At 34.8% G+C, this 21739-nt stretch overlaps 1 protein-coding gene across 4 annotated transcripts in view; it reads left to right on the top strand.

Moving 5' to 3' along the window:
• The window catches only part of Zmat4 (zinc finger matrin-type 4), a 410406-nt gene that overhangs the window by 344525 nt on the left and 44142 nt on the right, over positions 1-21739 (top strand). For 3 of the 4 annotated variants that reach the window (XM_070016111.1, XM_070016110.1, XM_070016112.1), the window contains exon 6: positions 14385-14481. The exons of the other annotated variant lie outside the window; for it this stretch is intronic. In XM_070016111.1, coding sequence (XP_069872212.1) covers positions 14385-14481 — 97 coding nt within the window. The remainder of the gene's footprint in view (positions 1-14384; positions 14482-21739) is intronic. 4 annotated transcript variants of the gene reach the window in all.

Below are 21739 nucleotides of genomic sequence, written 5' to 3' on the forward strand. Positions count from 1 at the left end.
ACAGACCTAGCATCCAGCAGGAGTGGAAGATGTGTGTGTGTTTGACTTTTGCCCTACTCAATGATTTGATGTCAAGCAGTGTAACTATTCCTTGTCTCTCCTGAACCCTTATTTTTATTTATACTTTGTCCATGGAGCTGACTAGTCCTATAGCTTTAAATGCCACCTATATGTTCATGGCTCTTCTTTAACAGCATATATTCCTTGTCCCAACTTTTCTGCAAATGAAGTCAACATGTTGGAGCTAGAATAGCCCAGGTACAATAAGCATGTTACTGGCACCTCACTCACCTCTCACAACGGACAGACTTGATAGTTATTCATTCTAGATTCTAGGAGGAGGCTCATAGTCTTTCCAGAGAATCCTAGACACCCACCACCAATGAAGAATAAAGGAGTTGAGTTATATTTGCTATCTTGAGAAGAATAAGTAGAATTCATTTACATAGAACTTAATTTGAACAAATAATAACAGGTAAGTAATTCAGTATAAAGGTAAAAGTAATGATTTGTCTTAACAGAAACCTTTGTGGAAGAAACTTAGTAGAGCTGACTTGTAACAGGCTCAATATAAGTCTAACTTAGAACATATCAGAGTTCTCTCTCACACACACACATGCACACACTCACACTCACACAATCAAAACTTTAAATAGATTGATAGACATTCAGGATATGACTGGCCTTCTCTATACTGAAGAGACTATACTAGGGACTCAGCCTTAACTGTGTGTCATAGCTTTTAATAAAATCATCAATACAGGAATGTCAAGCAGAAAGTAGTGATAGATACAATGTATGATGCATGTAGGAAGCCACCTGCACTTATAAGTGTGGTCTACAGACTATAAGTCTGGTAAACTAAACCTTTGGAGACCTGGTTACTTGTTTAAAGAATTGATATATTTGACAAATTAGGAATACATTTGTACTAGAGACTTGCTCAAAACAGCTGTGTTTAAAAAAGAACTCAAAAAATCCATGCCACTTGGAGTATTAGAGCAGATATTAAAAAAATAATTCTATTTGTCAAAGACATAGCACTTCCATACACTCCCATGGGATTTTGTCCTAGGCCATTTGTTTGCCCAAAACTTACAACTTAGAAAATATAGCTAGGATCCAGTGTAGATTTACTGCATCACAGTCACCTGGGGGTGAGACATAGAATTTGTGTTTTGAGAGCTCACTCCTTGATTCTCACTTAGCAAGTGGGCAGGTATGAGAATACTGGGCTGGTAATCTGAAAAGAGAAGTTTTCATATGTGGAAATTCTATTCCTTGACACCTGTCACAGGAATCAGTTTGCAGAGTAGATGAGACTATGAACCAGAGTGTGTGGGTTCAAAGCCCAGCTCTTTTCCTATGGACTGTCTTTTACACCAAGTTTCTGTCCTCAATATTTTTAAATCTGTCTAGTCAGAACAATAGTATCTTCTCCTAGGATGTTGCAGAGTGGGCGCACAAGTGCCTACATAATAAAAAAAAGTTAAACAGTACTTACATATGGCATATATAGGGCAACTTTTAGCTATTGCTTCTTGTGCTGGAGCATGAAAAATTCACATAGGATACTTTGATTTACTGCTGTTTAAAACATATATGTAAGACATAATTCAAAACCAAATCCATTATTGTTTTTACTTTTGTGTTATTAATCATCCTTCAAAATAGTGCCAGCTTTATTGAGCATTATAATACAGAACATGGGTAAATATTTCTTCTAGTGTTCAAGGTTATCAAAACATTAAAATGAAATTTCCATTCTGATAGTATAAAACAATAGAAATTATAGAGAATAAATGCAAACAGAAAATGGCTAAAGTTTGTAGTTTGCTAACGTTTCTGTGTAAAACTGTCTGCATTAGCTGGGCATTGTGGTTCATTCTTGCAATCCTGGCTACTCAAGAGGCTAATATCTGAGGATCATAGTTCAGAACTATCCTGGGCAGAAAAGTGCATGAGACATTCATCTCCAATTAGTCAGCAAAAAGCCAGAAGCGGAGGTATGGCTTAATTGGTAGAGCATCAGCTTGAGCAAGGGTGAGGGTTGGGAATGAAGGGAATTGGGGCAAGCTAAGCATGGCTGCAAGACCTTGAGTACAAGCCCTATTGCTAGCACACACCCATGCACATGTATATACCACACATGCAGGCACACACATGAGCATGCACACATACAACTACAGCCATCGTATCTTTCTGTTTTTATGTGAAATAAGATCTTGGGCATATAACAGTGGATTTTGCTAAATGAATATACCTTGCAATTACCATTCTAAATAGATACATTTTCACAACTTTTTAAGCTAGAAATGGACATTTATTCATTTCTAAATTATGAAAATGATACAATTATATTTGCTCATATTTTCTCCAGAATAAACCACAATGGAAATCTCCATGTATATGCTTATTGGTCAGAAAATCATGATGATGCCCAGAAAAATTCAAAGATGTTTTTTATTATTTATCAAAAGTAATGGGAGGGATGGAAAGGGATAGGAAGGGGAAACAAAGGAGGAGGCAACAATACTTGATAAGAAATGTACTCATTACCTTGCCATGTAATTGTAACCCCTCTATGCAGTATTTTCACAATAAAAAGTAACATTTTTCTCAAGCTGCATAAAGGAAATATGACTTTTTCTGATGTAGTTTTTTTCAAAATACTTATTTTTCTTAGTTGCAATATCAATTTTTATGAAAAAGAATGGAGTCATATAAGATTTACAACCTGTCATCCATACAAGATATACTACTTGTCATTTCTGTCAAGATAGAGTGTCTATAAAAACTTTAAAAGAAAAAAATTAGTTAATTCCAAAGAATTAAAATAATTTGTGAAAAAAGTAATATCTACATAAGTTAGACAAGGACATTAATTTGAAATTTAACTTAAGTGATTTATTTTTGATTGATTACCATATAAAATCTTCAGTTTAAAGTAGATTAATATCATTTTCAATGTCAAGTTATTGGCAAAGAAATTTAGTATTTTTAAATTTTTTATTTTATTGTAAAGATGCTGTATAGAGGGGTTACAGTTACATGAGTAAGGCAATGAGTGTATTACTCGTCCATCATTGTTACCCCTTCCTTGTTGTTGTTTTACTATTCCTTCCCTCTTCCACCTTCCACCTTCCATACTCCTCCCCACTCCACGCCATCGTGTCCCCCACTCCACGCCATCGTGTCCCCCACTCCACGCCATCGTGTCCCCCACTCCCTCCCAAAGTTGCAAAGTTCGTTTCCAGTATACTGTCCTGTGGGTATCCTTTTTGCAATGGGCCATCCTGTGTCCTTGTTTCGGCGTTTTCGGTTTGTTTTTGTTTTTTTTTTTAAATAAGTTTTTATTGTGAAAATACTGTACAGAGGGGTTACAGTTACATGAGCAAGGTAATGAGCACTACATTCCTTATCAAGCATTGTTGCCTTCTCCTTTGTTTTCCCCTACCATCCCTTCCTTCCCACCTCCACAACTACACTCCCTCCACCAAATTGTAAGGTTCATTTTTCAACATAGTGTCTTGTACATCTCATTGTTTCCCGTCCCCTCCCCAGATTAGACAAATGTATATACAAGATGCAGGGAACCAAAATCAAGTACAGTGACAACAGGGGATATGGTATAGGGGAAGGAACGTACAAAGAAAACAACAACAACAAATGATAATAAAATCACATGATACATTTAAAACAATAACAATAAAGACAGACCTTTTGTGTCCATATCATGGGGTTCATTACACTTTGCATCATCTTATATGTTCATATGAACATGGCTTTTGAGCTTTTCAGCTCATCTGATAAGATTATCCTATATGTATACTAATTATTGCAAATAAGGGAAACCATGGGACCTCAATTTCTTTGGGACTGGGTTACTTCACTTAATATGATTTTTTCCATCTTTTCATTTCCTAACAAATGGGGCTGTGTCGTTCTTTATGATGGAAGCATAGAATTCCATTTTCCCAACTTTAAAAGTTCCTTTCTGTCTCTACCTGTCAACTCCCACAGCCACAAGGCAGAGGGGTTCTGAATCCTCTCCTCACAGGAGAGCTCAGCTGTCTTCATTACACAAATGAATTATACAGAATTTTCTTTGGTATATCTGACTTCTTTACCTATATGTAATGATTGTAAGATTATTTTATGTTGTTACATAAATCAGTGCATCTTAAAATTTTGCAGGCATTATTCCATTACAGTAATACATCATCATCTATCAATTTTGTGTTGATGGACATTTGGATTGCTTGGAATTTATGAATGAAGGCATTATAAAATTCTTATACACTTTTCAGTTTTCTTTTTCCTAGGGAATGAGTGTAATTCTGGTTCTTTACATGGTTATTTACATTTGTATTGGATGTTAGCATTTGTACTATAATATTTACTTGTGTAGTTTATTTTCTTTTCCAGGTGACAAGTGATATTGAATCCTTTTATGTGTTTATTGATAATTTTTAGATCTTCCCCATATGGTATCTCTGATCAAGTATTTTACCCTATAAAATTCAGCTTGTTTGATTTTTAATTGTTGATTTTCAAAGTTGCTAATTCTTTATTCCAGACACAAGTTCTATATTAAATAATATCTTTTTAATTTTCTAGTTTCCTTTCAGTACTAAAGATTGAGCATGCTAAATAAGCCTTGCCAAATCACTTGAGATAGTCCTACTGTTTTATTTTGTTGAGACGAGGTCTCATTAACTTTGCCCAGGCTGGCCATGAATGGAAAATATTCTTGCCTCCCCTCCTTAGTAGCTTGGATCGCAGATCTGTATTTTTTTTGTTTGGTTTGGTGTGGTCGGTCGTGGGGCTTAGACTCTGGGCTTGGGCACTATCCCTCAGCTCTTCAGCTCAAGGTGAGCACTTTACCGCTTGAGCCACAGGGCTACTTCTGGTTTTCTAGTGGTTAATTGGAGATAAGAGACTCATGGACTTTCCTTGCCCGGGCTGGCTTTGAACCATGACCCTCAGATCTCAGCGTCCTGAGTAGCTAGGATTACAGGTGTGAGCCACTGGCACCTGGCTTGTTTTTTTTTTTTTTTGTTTGTTTGTTTTGTTTTTGTTTTTAATGGTGCCTTTTATAAGCAGAAATCTTTGTAAATAAAATCCATCCTATCTATTTTTATGTTTGGCATTTTCTTTCCGAGGAAATACATGCCCATCTTACATTAATGATAATACTCTTAAATTCATCTGAAAGCTTTTCATTTAAATATATAAAGTCTTTTTATGATAAGTTTTTTATTGTGAAAATAATGTACAGAGGGATTACAGTTACATGAGCAAGGTAATGAGTACATTTCTTTTCAAGCATTGTTACCTCCTCCCTTGTTTTTTCCCTTACTATCCCTTTCCTCTCCCACCTCCTCTACACCGACCCCCCATATCTCCCCGAGATTGTAAAGCTCCTTTTTCAACATTGCAGTCTTGTACATCTCATTGTTGCAATGGGTCAACCTCTGTCCCTACTTAAACAATTTTTTCCCTTCCCCTCCCCAAATTATACCAACATCAAATACAGTGAAATCAGGGATTATACCATGAGGGAGGGACATACAAAGCAACAAAAAATCACATGGTATCTTATAAATATGTTAGAAACAATAGCAAGGAAGAAAAAAACCACTTGTGTCCCTATCTTGGGGTTCATTTCGCTTAACATCATCTTATCTGACCTTTACTGCTTGTCCAAGAATTTATGATGGGGTAGAAGTTGATAGAAATGTATCCAGTTGTTCTGGTGATAACAATTGTTGAATATCCTTCTCTACTGATTATCCTTGACACTTTTGTTGAAGATAAATTTACCCTGAGTGTGTGGTGGTGTCTTGGGCTCTATCCTGTTGCACTGATGTTCTGTGTCCATCTCTGGACAGCACTGATGACATAAAAATAGCTTTTACAGTCAACCTTACAATTCTCTAGTAGGATACTGTTCCCCCTTTCATTTTCTAAACTGTTTTGGTCATTGCAGCTCTTCGGATTCCTAAATATAGTTTACAAAGAGCCTGTTGGTGTTTTAACAAATTAGAAATTAAGCTATAGGAGAACTGATAATTCTCATTTCATCCAATTTATGTGTGTATATGTGTGGGGAATGTTTCTCTTAGTTTCTCTCAAGATGTTTGAAGTTTTCACTCTTGCATATTTTAAGCTTATTCTTAATATTTTAAAATAATTTTTATAGCGTGATAATATCTGTAGAAAACTGCAATTTCCAATGCAGCTATTTCAAGAGTACAATTGATTTATTTTTTTTCCTGTTGACCTCATATGCAGTGATATGCTGAGTTCAGTTATTCTAGTAGTTTGTAATTCCTTTAGGGCTTTCTGTATGAACAACAGTAAATTCTGTGAATAAAGATTAATTTTATTTCCTCATTTCCAATCTGTGTGCCTCTGATTTCCTTTTCCTTTCTGATTTTCCCCTAGGTAGAACCTTCGTAATAATAATTTTTTGGAGTTGAAAATGTAGTTCAGTGATAGAAATCTCTAGATTTGATATTCAGGACCAAAAACAAAAACAAACAAAAACCTAACAACTCTCCAATCCAACCCCTACCCCCAAATAACCAAGCTCCAACACTGTAACCTTTTCTTTTCTAATTATAAAAAACTGTTCGTGGCTGGGAAGGTGGTTCAGTGGTAGAGTGCTTGCCTTGCATGCATGAGGCCCTGGGTTTGATTCCACAGCACCACATAAGCAGAAAAAGCAGGAAGTGACGCTGTGGCTCAAGTGGTAGTGTGCTAACCTTGAGCTGAAGAGCTGAGAGACAGCGCCCAGGCCCAGAGTTCAGACCCCATGACTGGAAAAACAAACAAAAAAAACCTGTTCATTATTTTGGCCTTTAATATAGCATTACCTTAGGTTTTCATTGATGTTCCTTTTCAAATACAGCTCCTGTCTACTTTGCCAAGAATTTTAATTCAGAATGAATGCTGAAACTTCTTAAATGTGCTTTTCCACATCTATTTATATTTTCCCCCAAGTCTATTCATGAAAAATTTATATGAAGTTTGTGTTACATAATCCCTTGTTATTCAATAGAATTCTATAGAACAGCCCTCTGGGTTTAGACCTTTCTTTGTAGAAGCTTGACAATAAATTCACTGTAGTAAATGAATGGCTTTTCTATTTTTTGTTCCTTTTATGTTAATTCTGGTAAGTTAGATATTTAAAGATAGTTATCATGAACATTATGAGATTTTTATTTTACTATAAAAGTATTTGATAGTCTCTCATTTTCCTTTTAAAATATCAGTAGTATCTGTATTGGTATCAGATCTTTTTTATTTTTTGGTTTTTTAATTTTTTGTTTATTTTTTACATTTTTTTAATTGTGAAAATACCGTACAGAGGAGTTACCATTACATGGGCAAGGTAATGAGTACATTTCTTTCTTTGTTTTTTTTTGGGGGTCCAGTCGTGGGGCCTGAACTCTGGGACTGGGTGCTGTCCCTCAGCTCTTCAGCTCAAGGCTAGCGCTCTACCACTTGAGCCACAGCGCCACTTCCAGCTTTTTTCTTATGTGATGCTGAGGAATTGAACCCAGGGCCTCCAGCATGCAAGGCAAGTGCTCTACCACTGAGCCACCTTCCCAGCCCATGAGTACATTTCTTAACAAGCATTGTAGCCTCCTCCTTTGTTTCCCCTTCCCATCCCTTCCCATCTTCTCCCCCCACCCCACCCCAAAGTCGGAAAGTTCGTTTTTCAACATAACGTCTTGTCCATGTCTGATCTTTTATTTTTGTAAGCTATGTTTTTTAAACCTCTACTCTACTCGAATTAATCTTGTCTAAAAGGCAGATTTCACTGTCTTTTTCTGTTGTTTGTTTTCTATTTTCTTGATATTTTTCTCTCTCTTGTTCTCTTCCTCTTATTTGAATGTGGTTGAGTTTGCTTGTCTCCTTTGCTAAAAACTTTGAACATTAATTTTAACCCTTTTTTGCTGTCAATATGAAATTATACATTTATCTCCAAAAATGGCTTTAACTTTTCTATTTCTTAACTTTGTCATATATAGTATTTTCCTTGTCATTCAGTTCAAAAAATTTTCTACTTTCCTTTGGATTGATTCTTTGATGATGTGTTATTTAGAAGTGTCTTAGAGCTTTTGTATATCTTCTTGTTCCCTTTAACTTAACTGTAGTCAAACAGTCCCATCTACAAAACACAAGTACTTAATAAGTGAAACTATGTAATGGTTCAGCACCCTTGTGGTCATTTCTGCTTGAATTGGTTTTGATCCTTAGATTTCAGCCTCCTAAGTAGCTAGGATTATAGACTAAGATTTATCACCAGCTTTTGGATGTCAGCAAAGTCTTAATGGGTTTCCTATACACACCTGGAAGGGTCATATTTTCCCACAGTTGTTGATTGTAGTGTCATAAATATTGATTAATACAAGCTTGCTGATGCTTTCATTCAATATTTTAAACTGATTTTTGTTTTATTTTTAAGCAACTATGGAGAGATCATAATTATTTTGTGTTTTTGTCTGTATCTTTTTTAGTTTTTTTTTAAATCAATCTTTGCTTCATCTATGTTGACTCTTTCTAGGTGGTTAAATTATATTTAAAGTCATTTCTCCCCATATTATTACAAAATTGCTGGAAAAAGATACCTTGTCATGAAGTCTACTTGGTTTAATAGTAATAGAAAACCCCTCTGTTTTCATGGCATGTCTTTTTCTGTCCTAAACTTTCAACCTATAAGTATAAAAAAATGCATTTGTTCACTTCAGCAGGCATTTAGGTCTTGATTTTTATCTAATTTGACAATTGTAGTATCTGAAGAGTTTAATCTATTTACATGTAGTATAATTATTAACCTGATTGAATTTAGCTTTATCATTTTTGCTATTTGTTTTCTGTTTTCTATTCTTCTTTTACTCCTTTCCTACCTTCTATTGAGTTTTATTCTTGGCATTCAAACAAATACTGGCACCATGCAGGGTTGACCGTGTGTCTTGAAATACAGCATGGAACTGACGCCAGAGCTACAGCTAGCTAGCTTTGGTATGAATAGATACATTAAGTGGTCACTTTCTGTTTTCTAAACACTGTACTAGGAAATGTAAATACTAGAATGATGCTTTCTCAAGAAGCTTTTTTAGATCTTCTGAGTTAAGAAACAAGTTCCTTCTTTTGTTTCTTCTTCTAGCCTGATTCTCACTGGGGTGTTTTCAGGGTCTGCTTTGCATGTTCTACCTGTATGCATGTGCTCTCTTTCCATCGCGACACTTTGTCAGCTCTTTTCAGAAAAGGACTATATTTTCTAACACTTCTTAGGCAATCCTACAGAAACAATCTTTAGCTTGCAAAGATTTTAGAATAGTCTTAATATGATATTGTGGTGAAGATGATTTCAATAAGAAAGTCAGCAATTTTATTTTAATAATAAGATTCTCTAGTTCCCTAAGGAAAAATGAGCTGTATAATTCCAAAGTAATTAGGATTTCAACTGAGTATTAATAAAGCTCTATGTTCCCACCAAGGACATTGTGTCTTGTGTGGGGGAGGTTTCCTCTGCCCTGGCCCCCACTTTGTTCTTGTTTATATACACTGGCTTTCCAGTTTATGCTCCCTGTAGTTTACATCGCAATAAAGTGCCAAATATTTCCTGCCTACACCTCTGTTAGACCGCAGAGCATGAGAACTGTTATGGAAAGCAACAGATCAGAATATTTTTTAGATTGTTGGTGTTTTTATGCCCATTTTGGAACATAAATATTTATGCCTATTGCCAAGCTGAACCCCCATGTGTTATGAGGAGACCTTTGATTAGTCCGTAGTCTGAAGAGGACTCATATAAATAGTGGTTATGCTTGACAAGATTGATGGGGAGAACTTCTGGAAGGAGTAATGCCTGAAGCTGGTTTTTGTATTTTGATCCTATGCATAAAAGAGCTGAATGGATCAGCCTTGGATAAATGTTCAAACACTGTCCACCCTGGTTGTGATAACTTATAGCTGCTGAGTATGGGGACCATGGTTATCTTCCTGAATCATGCATACACCTGAAATGGAAGAGTAATGCAAACACAGGCCTTTTTGAGGACAAGCTCTATTTTTCTTCTTAAGGCCCAGTATTTTTCAGACAAATCTAAGTTTCTCAATGGAATATCCATCTATTCTGAAGTTCTTTATAACATGTGAGCATCAAGTGGAGGCAGGCTGAAACTTCTTACTCATTTCCAGGTCTCACCCAAAGCTCCCAGCATCAGAATCTTCCTAAGCTGCTCTGAGGAATCAGCTTGTGACACACTCACCAGAAGATCTGGCATGTACCCATGCTCAAGTGAAGAGATTCAGTATCATCTGTGTCACCTCTGAATTGAGTCGAGTCAGTGCCTAAGGAGATTGAGTTCCTTAGATAACTTATGAAGAAAAACCCAAATATTTGTGTCTTTTTTGTTCCTTTTTTCCATAATTAAATTTTTTCTGATGATTCTAACAGTCAAATCCAGGGCTTTATAGATGCTAAGCAAATACTCTACCACTGGGCTATACTCCCAGACTCCATTGACTCTTCATGGATTAATTAAATAAGTCAGTGTCTTTTTAATGTGACTGAAATAGAATAAAAATAATTTCATCTTCATATAGCTTACAAAGGATATCTCAAAGGGGTCCCTCAGAAATACATATCAGGCTGTAAGGATAATGGCCAGAATACACCACTCTTCATGAATGTTGCAAGCATGAACATAGGTCCAATGCCAGTACCATGCCAGTCAGTAAGCAGGGCTCATTATGTCTGCTGTCATCAGAAGGGAACTATTTTCTTGTCTTCCACTGCCCAGTCAAATTGTCTGTAGGGTTCATTCTTTCCTGTTTTCCAAGTAAACACTAAGAAATGGCGTGGATTTTTCACTATCAAACTTAATTATTCTTTGCTCTCTCCTACACACATAAGATAGCTATGTCTTTCATTAATATATCCAAGATAGAGCAATGTTTTTAAAGTATATCAAAGTTCTTTTTAAAATGGGTGGTCCCCTCTCTACCAGCTCAGTTCTTGTTGGATCTGTCCACTTGCTGTGGGAAAGAGGGTATGGTGAACTTCTCTCTTTTACTCTGCTTAGAGCTTTTGTTCATCCTTTGGGACTCTTGTTTTTCTTCTCTCCTCAATAGATTTCTTAGGTTGACTGCCCCAACTTACTACTTTTGGTAGTGTCTAACATTACATCAGACCAGCTCCACACAGGTGATCTCTGGAAAGATTTTATATAGCATAGTTCTGACAAGCTCTGAAAATCCAGACTATGCCCACCCCTGCCACCTCTCGTGTTCTGTTACCAGTAATGTAACACTTCAAATTTTGTAGGGGACACCAGAGTTCAGTACATTGTTTCCTAGGTGTAAGATAGGGCTTGTCAAGCTCTTAGGTAATTCCATTAGATCCCTTTATCTAGGTGTGAGGAATTGAGGACTCCATGCTTTTACATGGTAGAGGAGGGGGTAAAGCTTATTATACAGCACAGTTTTCCCTTTAGGAAATTCCAACCTATTTCTTTCCCATTCTCTTTTATAGACTTGTGGCACAGAATGCCACCCTGGCATTTTCCCACTTCCCTTGATGTACTACCTTCATATTTCTTTCTCCACTTTAGTAATACAGGTGTATTTACATCAGTGTCTCAGGACATAAGCTTAGAGCTTCATGAGTGGGATTCTAAGGCACTAAGGATTAATGAACAGGACTGACTGGATTTGTTGCCATAAAATTCTTTCTATATTATTCCCCTTTACTATTCTTTTTAGTATTTTTCTATTTTAAGGGTGTATTAGTTGTACAAAGTAAAGAGTTCTATTGTGACATTTTCATACCTTCATAAACTTAGATCATATTCACCTTTTTATTATTCTTTCCTATCCCCTTAACCCTTTTCTCTCCCTTGATCCAACTCCCCAGCAATTCTGCTTTTACTTTCATAATCTGCTTTCTTTTTTTTTTTTTTCACCTAGCTTCTACAAATGAGAGAAAACCTGTGATATTTATCTCTCTGGGCTGGTAGAGTTCATATAAGATACTGATCTTCCATTCCATCCACTTTCCTAGAAATGACATGATTTTATTCTTCTTCATGGAGAGTAAACCTGAACTGTGTGTACACCTCATCTGTTGATGGGCATGTCAGACTATTTTACAATTTAGCTATAGTGAATATTGCTGCAGTAAACACAGAGGGATAAGCCGAAAGTCATCCTTTTTCAGATATATACCCAAAATGATATTGCCTGAATCATATGAAAAGTCTATTTTCAGTTCTCAAAGGAACCTCCATACTTAACTCTGCAGTGCTGGAACTCATTTATATTTCTACCAACATTGTATAAGAGATTCCTTCCCCCTACTCAGCTTCTTTACCCCCTTTGTTGTTTGTTTTCTTGATGATAACTATTCTGACAAGGCTAAAGTGGAATCTCAATGTGATTTTTATTTGCATGTTCATGATGGCTAAAGACATTAGACATTTTTTCATTTATTTATTGGCCTTTTGTACTTTCTCCTCTGAAGTGTTTAGTTCCATTGCCAATATATTGATTAGATTGTTTGCTTTTTGTTGTTTAGTTTTCTGAGTTCTTTATGCATTCTGAATTTTAACCCCCTGTCAGATGAATATCAAGCAAAATTTTTATCTCCCATTTTGTAGACAGTCCTTTTGCTCTATGGTTGTTCCTTTTACTGAATAGAAGCTTTTAAATTTGGCACAACCAATCTGCCAATTCTTGTTCCTATTTCCTGAACAATTTTATTCCTATTCAGAAATTCATTCTCTATTTCTACATTTCTGAGATATTTTCCTGTTTTACTGTAGTAGTTTCACAAGTTCAATCTTAAATTAAGGTCTTTGATCCATTTGGTTTTATTTTTGTATAATGTAAAAAATAGAGATCTCAGATTCAATCTTTTTACCTGTGTATATCCAGTTTTCATAGTACTATGTTTTTTTTAAAGAAGCTGTCTTTTCTCTATTGAATATTGCTAGTGCAGAAGATAACTATATTCTTGTGTATCACTACCTAGTTCACCTATCCTGTAATCCATAACGATAGCTAACTTACACTGCTCACATGTTCCATACTATCCTCTTTCACGAGTGACATATATCTCAGTGCAAGCCCTCCATTATAAGAAAACAGAACCCTCCAGAAAGCATTTAAGTTACATAAAGTAACCCAGGTGTCAAGTTGTAAGCACTTCCAATCATAGTACATTGTATTCTTTTTTGAGAAATCAGAGAGTAACTGCATCCTTGAAAAAAAATAATATGCATTAATTAGAAAGAGATGCTGCCATTGTTTAACATCCAGGCTTTTTAATGTCAAAACCATAATTTTGTGGCAAAATTAATACCTATTCTTAACTTCTAAGTAAATTAATATAGCTATTCACTTAGTTTTTAAAACACTGTTGTGACGTTGATAGAGTTTTCCTCATTATATAGATAAGAAACAGCTTGGAAAGAGTTATGAGACTTTTTTAAGGTCATAGTCATAGAACTGATCAAGCCAGGGAGCAAATCCAGCATTTCAGAACAGGAGTAACTTTATTTCCCTCTCTCCTTTGAAGCAACATGCTAGTAGAGGTGTGTTTCATTGTAAGTTCCAGATGTTCAAAATTATTTGATTAAAACTGCTTTTTAATGCTGGTTTTCTCTGAATGAGTAAATATGATTAAGAGAAGGGAGACTTTACTAGGCTCCTTGAAACCAAACAGCATTTTTCTTGTATTGGAATTCCCATTGCCTAATCCAAAATTGGTACTGCATTAATGTAGCAATTAAATGCATAAATATGTGGGTGCAGAGATTTTCTTTTAGGCTCCATGATGGAAATAAAGATTTATTTGAAACTGATTGATGTGTTACCCTTCTTTCTGGCTATTTATATTTTATTAAATAGTCCTGGGAGAAACACCTAAATTAATGATGTCTGAAGTTGTACTTCCAATTCTACCATTAGACAGGAGACAAGGAAAGGATTTGGAGAGAATTCATTGACATTTCAAAATTCTGTTTTAGAAATAACAACTAACTTTGTCAGTGTGCCTTAGGGAAAAGTAGAGTGCTTCTTTGTTTGAGCTATAAAATGTCCAGAAACATTTTGCTTTCACTCAAAGAAGTATCTTCTTGTAATTTCAGTCATCCAGAAATGTAGTTGACTGCTTCTACAAATTTAGATTCCCACTTCTTCTGTGGGGCCTATTGGCTAGGATCTAGAAGAAGGACCTGAAATGTGATGGGTGGGGTATACCAGAAATCCTCTTTTTTACTCCATTGCTCAAATTGTGGACATTCAAGACTCCATTCTGCTGACTCAGAACAGGGTGTAGTAACAGATCTGTCTATCATCCACAGGTCTGAGGCGCAATTACAGATGTACCATCTGCAGTGTGTCCCTAAACTCCATAGAACAGTATCATGCCCACCTGAAAGGATCCAAACACCAGACCAAGTATGTACTTTCAGATTCTCACTCTGCAGTAGTTTTCTATGGATTTTTTGCAAGACTAATGACTAATATGTTGTTTATTGCAAAATAAATAGTTGGAAATTATATCTCTTTAAGTTATGATATTTATGCCTCTAAAGACCTCAGAACCTACCTAGTTTTTCATGCATTTTTCCTAATATAACTTGATACATCTTTGTGATTTTGGGTAAACTTTCAGATCTATGCTATTTTTAAGTAAACACTGTTACTCCTATATGTAAGATATGCCAAACTTTGATATTGTGAAGACAAATTATATGAAAGTCCTGTATCACTTTCACTTCATGGGTGAATTTTTGTCCATTATTATAAAAACTTAACAGATATATTATGTCATTTATCATATACATATCAATTTTAATTAAATGCAAGCTTGTTCTATTTTTCCTGAAAGGATTCTCATGATTTTAAAATGCAAAAGGCTGATGAGGCATTGTTTCACCTCCATTTATATTATGCATCTGTTCAGAATCTTTTTAAAATCAGAGAACATTTTAAAACATCTGCTAGGGCTGTTAATAAAATGCTAACAAAATAAGCAAAAGTAAAAATTGTCTGAACATGATGGTATTTTCCTGAAAGTAATTAGTTTTATTTTTAAATTTAATACAAAATCCTTTAACAAATTTAATTTATCAAGGCCTTGTGAGCAATGAATAGTTTCATATAAAAAACATTAATTTAGTCCTTACTGTATGTCACACTCCCAACTGTACATTGGGAAAGAAGGGATGAGTAGACCAAGACCTTCCTTGTGTGGAGGCCCCTGGCAGGCTGGGGTAACAGAATATAAATGTGTAGATTGTTCTGTAATGCCAGGATGAGAACAGGATGGAGCAACTTAACTTAGTGTGCTTTCTTTCTTGGGAATTTGATGCAAAGATAAAACCCATGAGGAAGGGGCCCTGGACTGAATGTTCAGAGTCATATCCCTGGTGCCTAAGATGCTTCTCATCACATATTAGGAACTTTGTCAAGGTTTTGACAGAATAACTATGTGATTTCCAGAAACAGTAATAATAATTTTCCAGTCAGATAAGAGAAGAATCATTCTAGGCAAGGAAATTGTATTGCAAAGATACAGAAAGATGAAAGTCAGAGCAAGTCTGGCTAGGGTGAAAAAAATGTAAGCCTGGAGTGTGTCTGACCATCAGCTTTCTTTGCAGTATTGTGCTGTCTTGTGACAGACAAAGACAATTCTATGCATTGCTTTACCTGGGTCCTCCCAAAAGGATTGTATCAAACTAGTCCTTTAAAAGAAAAGATTTTCCCTGATTCATTGTGAGAGTACTTACATTGATTATTAGATACTGACCCCCAAATAATCTGTTTCCGTTACATTTGTAATTAATAATGTATAAGTAGTACTATGTATAACCTAATTAATATCTGCCTAAGGTACTAATACACACATACCTGTGCCAATAAATTATAATTTTGGGGAGGACATGTATTCATTACTCTTAATGAGTAAAAAAGTTGATAATGCTGCCTTTCTGTGGCATATATTAAATCAATAACCAATGTAGACTGTTTAGGGCTGCTGAGAAATGTTTGTCTATCCATCTGTACATATAAAACTTCTGTAGTGAAATCTGTGCTAGGTATTTTCATGTCTATTATCTCAGTTAATCTTCAGAATTACTTTTGAAACAAATGTTAGACTCATTATTCTACATGAGAAAACTAAGCCTCAGAGTTTCAGAGTCTGACTTTTGCTTCTACTTAACTCCACATTAGTCAATTACATGAACTAGCTGGAGACAGAAAAGATAGTAGTAAATTCTGTTATATATTTGGAAAAAGAGAGCACCATTTTCCTGTTTTTTATTATTTTTTCATTTTTTGTATGTGCTGGTTCTGAGGCTTGATCTTAGGGTCTGGGCACTGTCCCTGAGCTTCAGTGCTCAGTGTTAGTCTTACTCCTCTACCACTTTGAGCTACAGCACCATTTCCAGCTTTTTTGGTACTTAATTGAAGGTAAGAGTCTCACAGACTTTACTGCCCAGGCTGGCTTTGAACTGTGATACTCAAATCTCAGCCTCCTGAGTAGCCTGGCTGTTCTTATCCTGTTTATAAAAATTAAACTATTTCTTTTTACATTTTGATGTTTTGAGAATGGAGCTCAAGGTCTTGCCCTTGATAGACAAGTGCCTTCCCTTGACCTGTATTCCCAAGCCCAGAAGTTTATAGGATTTTAAAAAGTATAATATTTAACTATCCAATCGCTTTAATGGTTAACATCACTTGGATACTAATTAAGGATTTTCTTATCATCTTAATTTCATTAAAACAAATGTTACTGTCTGTATATTATATTGTTACAAATACCTGTCTTTGATTCATCTAATGTTAATTTTATGCATAGTATAATGGAAAAGGCAAATTCAAGAATGTTTTCCTGAACAAGTACCTATTGATACAGTACCAGTTATTGAAAAGAGTATAACAATAAATCTTTTTTTGTGTGGATCAGATGATTTGCATACACACACACACACACACACACACACACACACACACACACGTGTATGTGCTTGCCAGAGTGTTCTGTGAATTATGTCTCACTGACGTCTTTTTTATTCTATTATATTACTTCATCTCCTTAGTAAATTTTTATAGCTAATAGTGTAAATTTCCAGATTCCATCTTTCATTTTCAGGACCTTCTTTACTATTCTCATTCCTTTGTATTTCTAGATAAATTTTACAGTCAAATTGTCAACTTTCACAAGCAAACTTTCACACAAATGGATCAACTAATTCACAAACATTTATTGATGTTTTGAATTCTTTCCGTAATATTTTATAGCTACCTCTGCAAAAGTCTGGCACATCTTCATTTAGATTTGTTTTCAAAGAATTTGCTGTTTGTGGATGCTAAGATAAATGAGATTTTTTTTAATGAAAGATTTATACAACACGAGAGGAAACCAGCATTTAAATGAAGGCATTTGAAGTTTTTATTTTTTACCATTTTTTTCTAGTATCAACATAGGAAATGTATTCCCAAGTATAACCAATAGCTTTGGGAAGTTTACTTATCCATTCTATTAGCAGTAATTTGAGGATTTTCTATGTAAATGTGATGTCATTTGTAAATAATGACTATTTCTTCCTTTCACATCTTATCTATGTATTACATTATTATATAATCTAGAAGAATGTTGAATACAAATAGTAATAACAGACATTATTGAAGCTTGCTTCTTTCAGGATTTATTCAGATAACTAACAAAATCAAAGTAAGAAACTCATATTTTATTCGTAGTTTGTTAATTTTGTTATGAGTGCATGCTGAATGTTATCACATTTTTGTTTTCATGATTTTATAGTTTTTATATTGAATTTTATTAAAGGATTTTCAAATGTCAACTCAACTTTGCATTAAAAACCCATTTGTCTTAATACTATGTTTTTACATATTTCTAGAACAAATTCCTTAGTACTTGCTAAGGATCTTTGTCTCTCTCTCTCTTCCCCCTCTCTGTCTATATTGTGTATGTGTGTGCTTTAGTTTATGAGATAAAATGTGCCTTAAGTTTTCTTTCTTCGAATGTTCATTGGGTATCAAAATTATACTGATCTTTTTAAACAGGTTGAGAGATTTTCATTCTGTTTTAAACCTTATATGTATTCATGGTAGAATAGTGTTATTTTTTCTTAAATTTCAAACAAATTCATGAGTGAAGCTATCTAAATTTAGAGGTTTATAATTTGGGAAGATTTTTTTATTAGAAAATAATTTTCCTAATAAAATGTTACTCATTACATATATTTCTTGTTATATTAATTACAGTATGGCATTTTACAATGGACTTACCTATTCCACCTGCATTTAAAAATGTGTTGTTACCAGGCACTAGTGGCTCATACCTGTAATCCTAACTACTCAGGAGGCTGAGATCTGAGGATCAGTTTTAAGCCAGCCCAGACAGGAAAGTCCTGAAACTCTTATCTCTAATTAACCACCAAAAAGCTGGATGTGGAGGTGTGACTCAAGTATTTACAGCACTGCCTTGTCAAAAAAGCTCAGGGACAGCATCCAAGCCTGAGTTCAAGGTCCAGGACCTGCACAAATATAACCAAATATATATGTATACATACACACACACACACATATATATATATATATACACATATATACATATATGTATATATATACATATATATACATATATGTGTATATATGTATACATATGGTATGTGTATACATATGTATATAGGACTCTTCTGCAAAAGTATTTTATGGTTAATTTGTTTCTGAATCCAATGATATCAGAGAATATAGTCTAAATGACCTTGGAAATTTATAAACAATTGCTCTATGTGGAAAGCAAATGGTTTCTTCTAATAATATTCCATGTTCAGTTGAAAAAAAGATCATTTGAATAAGTTGCCCTAAATACAAATAAGGATTAATCTAGTTTAGGTTTAATCTAGTATAAGGTTTAATCTAGTTTAAATCTTGTATGTCATTTCCTCATTATTTTTCTTCTAACACTTGAGAGAAGCTTGGTGGTTAAAAAAAACAACTTTGAGTTGTGGGTATAGATTTCCTCATCTACCTTTTTAATTCTTTACATTTTTTATATATTTTTAAAGTGCATTATTAGATACTTACAAATGTAGGATTCTATTTATTCTTAGTGAATTGGACCTTTGCAAATGAACCTTTCCGTTACTTTGATATGTCCTTTGCTGTCCCTAGTAACACTTCCTTTTGTTTAAAGTGTATTCTTTCTGATATTAGCAAACACTCCATCAGCCAAACTAACACTTCAATATTTGCTGAAGTTTCACACATTCCTTATTTAAACTCAACAATATGTGTGTGTTTTTCAGCTTTAAGATTAAGCTGATTTCAGTTGCATAGCTGGAAATAAAAATCAGTCAAATGGACTTAATTCTCCTCATCTAACCATTTAAATGAACATAAATATTTAACTATCACTTGTTTTCCAAGTTTTACACTTGTATTTATATTAAGACTATCTACAGAAGTATTGCAATAATTGAAAGACTATCAAATTATGTAGTGTAAGCAGCACTGAAATGTGAATCAGGAGATTTTATCCCTAATGAACTTTGTCACTAAGTGACCCTAGACACTGAGTCTTCAGGTCTTTATTTCCTCATGATCCATGATAAATGAAGACAAGACCATGCAAATGGGTACCCGGACTCCATGTCCTTGCTGTACTGCTGGAACTTTTCTTATTGGACAAAATTCAGCCTTAAAATTCTTCTCCAAACAAGTTCTCAGACAACCTTACCATGTTACTAAAGCTGCAAGTTGGTGGGTGTAGCAGGTTATTCAATGTCTCTGAAATTCATGTGAACCCAAAACCTCAGAATATGATCTTCGTTTGCATAGGATCTTTGCAGACATCATTTAGTACTCTAGAGGATGTCATCCTGGATGGAGAGGAGGATGGATGTTCACATTCAAAACCTGTTCTATATAATGAAAAAGAAATTTTCCCATGTAAAGGAGAAGGCCTTTTTGTAGACAAAGACAAATTCTGAATCTGTGTTTCCCAATCCAAAGATACCAAAGCCCACAGGATCTGGGAATGTCAAAGAAGAGTTCTACCCTCAGGGTTTTGGAGGGAGTAAGACCAGATGACACTTTGATTTCAGATGAGTGAAATCTGAATTTCTTCTTCCTGCAAGAATACATTTTTGTTATTTGAAGCTACTGTCTGTGATACTGGTTTTTTAATGGCAGCCTAAGAGAGTAACACATTGTAAAATCGGCTTGCCTTGTTCCACAAGTAATCTTCCAGACACATTTTCCTAGACTGCCCTTCACTTTGTCCTAGTGATGAGTGTGATGATGGTGACGATGCCACCATAGATGATAGAATGGAGCCTGCATGTCTGGAAAACAACTAAGAAAATGTTTTGTAGACATTCTATCTAAAGTGCACAGTATCCCTGCAGCTGACCAGATGTCCTCATCTCCATTTTATAGGTTAGAAATGGAATCTCAGAGAAATTAAATGACTTATCTGAGGCCCTAAAAATAATTGACTGCAGAGCCAAGAGCAAAAGTCAAGTTATCTGCCCATTATGGCTGTTAATATTATTACATTACTTAATAAGACTAGTATATTCATGTTGTTCTTTGCTAGTTTTAGTAATATAGATACCAACTCTTCCTTTTTGGCAACTGTCACCAACAGCATAATGACAGTTAAATTTCTCTTCACTGTTAAATAGCAAGAGAATTATTAGCCATCGAATGTGATTAAAAGTTTAGAAATGCAAATGCTCACACCAACATATAAAGCAATTGCCTATTAGCAGATATTTCAACGCTTCTGGGGGATCTAGTCTGTCAATTAGTATAAATGATTAAAATGAAATTTGAAAGCACATGAGTGTATATCACAGAGTAATGAACAATTCTCACTTAATGCACTTAAATTTGAGCTTAGGGAACATATTGGGCCTCAGGACATTATATTACCTAGAAGTAAAGGATATAAAAGTTATCATTACTTACTTTGATAATTCACTTGGCTGAAAATGAGGCATGAGTGTCTAAGAGAATCAGCCAGACTGACCAAAAAGTAGGAGCAAATTTTAAATCCACATCTTCCCTTGAGAAGAAACCATGAATAGTTATATCCTTTGCTTTTTCTGTATTTCTCTTTAAGTGGTATGAACTCTCATGACAAAGGGCTCATGGTTTACTGGCATTAACCAAAAATCCAATGACTCTGGAAATTTGGTGTTCTCCTTGTATTTTGTCTTCAAGAACAATTTTTCTACAAACATATGAAACATATATTAGTAAAGTTTTGAGATGTCAAAGTGAAGGAAGTATTGGAAAAAAGAGTGTAAATAGTAAGCTGCTTGGAAAAGCTCAGAATAAATCCTGAAATTCAAGGATATTCTTTGCTTGTTTATTTTATGATACTGCCTGTGAACACTCTCAGAAAATTGGCTTCTGTTTGGGTTCCTTGTCTTTCCAACCAAAGGTATCTGAGATGGAGTAAATAAAATGCCCATTACAGCAGCAAGTTTAGACTACAACAGTACCTGTAAGTCAATGGCTCTCTTCTATTCAGCCCTGTCTTTAATTCCCAGATAATGGAAACAATAGTTGCCTGTAGAGAAAATAGTTTCAGAGATGCCAGAATTTAAAAACAAAACAACACATATCTATCTATATATGGCACTAATACACAGACATTTTAGCAACTTGAACA

This window comes from Dipodomys merriami, unplaced genomic scaffold (genome assembly GCF_024711535.1).
Source record: "Dipodomys merriami isolate MVZ:Mamm:240054 unplaced genomic scaffold, mDipMer1.0.p SCAF_12, whole genome shotgun sequence".
NCBI lineage: Eukaryota > Metazoa > Chordata > Mammalia > Rodentia > Heteromyidae > Dipodomys > Dipodomys merriami.